General features: G+C 42.7%; 1 protein-coding gene across 1 annotated transcript; it reads left to right on the top strand.

Annotated features, from left to right (window-relative positions):
• Positions 1–1111: 1111 nt before the first annotated feature.
• On the top strand, positions 1112–1624 carry LOC111024826 (uncharacterized). Its single transcript, XM_022302624.1, has one exon. The coding sequence runs from the start codon at positions 1112–1114 to the stop codon at positions 1622–1624; it is 513 nt and encodes a 170-aa protein (XP_022158316.1).
• Positions 1625–4392: the final 2768 nt, after the last annotated feature.

The following is a 4392-nucleotide window of genomic DNA, read 5'->3' as shown; positions in this document are numbered from 1 at the left end:
TAGTTACCATCCGGGTAAAGTGAACGTTGTGGCCGATGCTCTTAGTAAAAAGGCGGCAAGTGTGGTATCTTTAGTAGCGGCCTGCAGTCCAATGCACAGCGAGTTGGAACGATCGGAGGTGGAGCTGACAGTGGATGATGTTTCAGCGTTGTTGGTCCGACTCTCAGTGGAACCTAGCCTGAGACAGAGGATCATTGTTGCTCAAAAGGAAGATCCTAGTTTGGCCGAAGGCTTTAGTATGGTGGGCCACGGTGATCTCACTCTTTCAGGTGAGGCAGCCTTGCTTTTTCGCGGAAGGTTGTGTGTGCCAAAAGATTATCCTTTGAGGAAGGATTTACTGGGAGAGGCACACAATGCTCCATTCTCGGTTCATCCAGGAAGCACCAAGATGTATCAAGACCTCAAGAGACATTATTGGTGGCATAACATGAAAAGGGAAATAGCTCAGTTTGTTAGCAAGTGTTTGATATGCCATAAGGTAAAGGCTTCAAGACAGAGACCTGTTGGATTGCTGCAACCTTTGAGCATACTAATTTGGAAGTGGGACGATGTGGCTATGGACTTCATTACAGGACTACCAAGGACGGTTAAGGGATTTACTGTGATATGGGTAGTTGTAGATCGCTTGACCAAGTCCGCTCATTTTATTCCCGGCAAGGTCACGTATACAGTAGAAAAGTGGGCGGAGCTATATTTACAGGAAATTGTCAGGCTCCATGGTATACCTGTATCCATAGTGTCCGATCGCGACCCGCGTTTCACCTCGACTTTTTGGCGAAGTTTACACAAGTCCCTTGGCACTAAGTTGGATTTTAGCACTGCGTTTCATCCCGAAATGGATGGTCAAACGGAGCGTTTGAACCAGGTCTTAGAGAACATGCTTAGAGCTTGCATGTTAGACTTTGGTGGTAGTTGGGACAAGTATCTCTACCTAGTAGAGTTCGCTTATAATAACAGTTTTCAGGCCACGATTGGAATGGCTCCATACGAGGCACTTTATGGGAAGAAGTGTCGGTCTCCAGTTAATTGGGACGAAGTCGGAGAAAGACTCCTTTTGGGACCGAATTTGGTGTAGGTGACTAACAGTGTCATTCAAAAGATCAGGGGAAGGATGCAAATTGCTCATAGCCGTCAGAAGAGTCATGCAGACATCAGGCGTAAGGAACTCGAGTTCGTGATTGGTGAGCGGGTGTTTCTTCGTGTGGCACCCGTGAAGGGAATTTTACGTTTTGGAAAGAAGGGAAAGCTCAGTGCAAGGTTCATTGGGCCTTTTGAGATTTTGGAATTTATTGGCCCAGTCGCGTATAGGTTGGCTTTGCCACCATCGTTGGCTGCAGTTCACAATGTGTTTCACGTGTCCATGCTGAGAAAGTACATTCATGACCCTTCACACGTTTTGGATCCTGAACCATTACAACTAGATGAGTCTTTGTGCTATGAAGAGGTACCTGTCAAAATTTTTGCAAATGAAACCAAGTTGTTCAGGAATCGAACGATTCACTTGGTTAAGGTTTTGTGGAGAAACCACCAAGTGGAAGAAGCTACTTGGGAACGGGAGGACGACATTAAGGCGAGATACCCTGAACTGTTAGAACAATCAACTTTCGGAGACGAAAGTTTTTGAAGGAGGGGAGTCTGTAACGCCCCGAGTCCTTCAGGTTAGTTAGTCTCGAATTAGGAGATTTTCATTTAATGTTAAATTAATTTTAGTTAAATGTATGTATATCGGATTTCGTGTGATTGGTTTTATCTCAGGTTGGGATAGGTTTTTCTTTTGGGTTTGTTTATGCTGGGCTTTTAGTTGGGTTGGTTTGGTTTTAAAACAAAGGGGGAAAAAAATAAAAGAAACCCCAGGGAAAAGAATCAAAATCATCCTTTCCTCTTCCCCATTTTCAGCCGCCGTACCCCCCCAACCCCGCCCACATCGTTCCTTCTTCTTCTTCGTCGACTACCCTTCCTCGTCAGCGCCTTCTTTGTCCGGTTAGCAGTTCGCGCGCACAGCTTCTGTTCGTAAGAGCGGCGGCACATGGCGGCAGCGTCTCCTCCGCGGAACAGCAGCGACGGTGAAGCTCGGTGCAGCGGTGCGAAACCCAGGCAGTGTTCGCGGCGTTCGGCTTCGACGAATTTCGAGTATTACCGGCGGTTTATTCGATTCCGGCTGCATGAAGCGCGTCTCTAGTGGCCGGCCAGCAGCAGGAAACTTTGGTGGTGGCTATTGTTCGAGTCTGGGCGCGATTTTCTTGTCGAAAGTAGCGTTCGGGCACTTTTGGCATCAACCCACATCTAATCTAACCCGTTATGCGTAACCCACCCCTCGTTTGAGCCGTTTCAACGTTTTCGGCAAGGACCCAATTGATTTTGGTTGCTTTCGACTCGAGAACTAGGTGCGTTAGGTGTGGGTAAGTAGACAAGGGGCGTGTGCGTGTGTAATGTGTATTAGTTGATTTCCATTGTGCTGTTTTGTGATGTTTAATATTGATTTTGATACGCTATTGTGCTAAGTAACTCTCGTTTGTGTTAATCTGTATGCTTGGTGTGGTGTTGAATATTCGTCGGTGATAATGGAGGAATTTTGTATTGTTAAACTGCTGAGAATTGTTGTGGAACGATGTGTGTTTACAAAGGATGCTCGTTAAAATGGGATTATTGCGATTATGCTTTCTTATGATGTGAGCGTGCTAGTACAGTTTATATAAATATTTCTTTACGATGTGAGCATGCTAGTTGAGTATATATAAACGTTTCTTTATGATGTGAGCATGCTGGTTGAGTATATATAAACGTTTCTTTATAATGTGAGCGTGCTGGTTGAGTATATATGAACGTTTCTTTATGATGCGAGCGTGCTGGTCCGAGTCATATCATTTTCTGATGAGATGGGGGTGTAATAGAAGCATGTTTTCGGACCCTGTTCGCAGGATAGAGGTTGTTGTGGAGTTGGTTATGATAAGGAACGTTGGATTCTTGTGGAAAGTGAATGGGTGAGTGTCAGGGCCTCGGGTATAAATGGTCGGGGGCTGATACGTCACTAATGGGGTATCGAGGCCTCGGGTAAAAACGGTCGAGGGTCGATACGCCAATATTGGGTAAAGATGAGTGTCGAGGCCTCGGGTATAAATGGTCGAGGGTCGATGCGAGGAGTCTTTTGAAAGGAAAACTATTTGGGCCTTGGGTAAAAACGGGCAAGGGCCAATAGATTGTAAAGTCATCGAGGCCTTGGGTAAAAATGGTCGAGGGTCGATGCAGCAGTGTCGGGGCTCTGGGTAAAAATGGTCAGGGGCCGACACTACTCGAAAGAGTTAGCTTTGGAAAGCTAGGATAGCTGTGATGAGCGTAGAGGTGCTTGAGATGTTAGGGAGCCTCGGGGTTGGTAGTTGAATCGTTCATGGTTGTGGTTATCGCCGGATCTTATAGAGCGTGTCTATGTTTGATTGTATATTGTGATGAAGAGCATGACTATGAATGTTTCATGATTTTTGAGCATGATGTTTGTGTGTTGTTGGTGAGGGCTACTTACGGAGTATATTTTTATATACTCACCACCCCTCTGCAATTATTGTTTCAGGCGGAGATTTCGTTGACGACCATGGTGATGACGTGGGGGAGACATGACGAGCGAGGACCATAGGCTGCGTAGTTACTTTTGCTTAGCTTAGGTTTAGATGGTTCATACTTTATTGCTTGGACAACAAACTACTTGTTCCTATCTGATTAATCGGGGGGTTCCCACTTGTTGTCTACTTTGATTCAGAATAGGTGTTTATTTTAGTTTCTTCCATTCATTCAGTTTGCTTAGTTGGAATAATGAAATTGCTTTATGGAGTTGTCCACGGATGACGATTGATTGATAATCTATAGGATTGATTCTTTGGTGAATTGATGGGAGTCGAAGCTTTATTTTATGTAATTATTTCACAGGGAGTTAGTTATCTCGTGTTTAGAGATAAGGTTAGACATGTGGTTAGTTAACGTTACCTAGAAGCGTGTAGAACGTTCTGGGGCGTTACAAAATTAATATGAATAAGATTCATATTAAAACTATAGGTTAAAAATAATCTGCATAAGATGTACATTACGACTATAGGTTATACGAGAGAAATGCTTTAGAATATGATTCTATTTTTATAAATAATTAAATATTAATTATTTATTTGATTATATATATATATATATTAATTGATTATTAATTAGATTAATAATTAATTAATGTGATTAATTAATTAATTAATTAACATTATTATATATTAATTATTAATATTAATTTAATATTAATATTAATTTAATATTAATATTAATTTAATATTAACACTCCCCTACTTAATTGTAGGAGAGTAGGATGACACTTATCACATGGGGAGTTACCGCACGTCATACTTTTGGGTGATGCAGAAT

The sequence above is a fragment of the Momordica charantia genome (assembly GCF_013281855.1).
Source record: "Momordica charantia cultivar OHB3-1 chromosome 9 unlocalized genomic scaffold, Mcharantia_2.0 BLBB01000009.1, whole genome shotgun sequence".
Taxonomy (NCBI): Eukaryota; Viridiplantae; Streptophyta; class Magnoliopsida; order Cucurbitales; family Cucurbitaceae; genus Momordica; species Momordica charantia.
The sequence above is the reverse complement of the archived record's forward strand: the minus strand, read 5'-3'. Positions and strand labels throughout refer to the sequence as shown.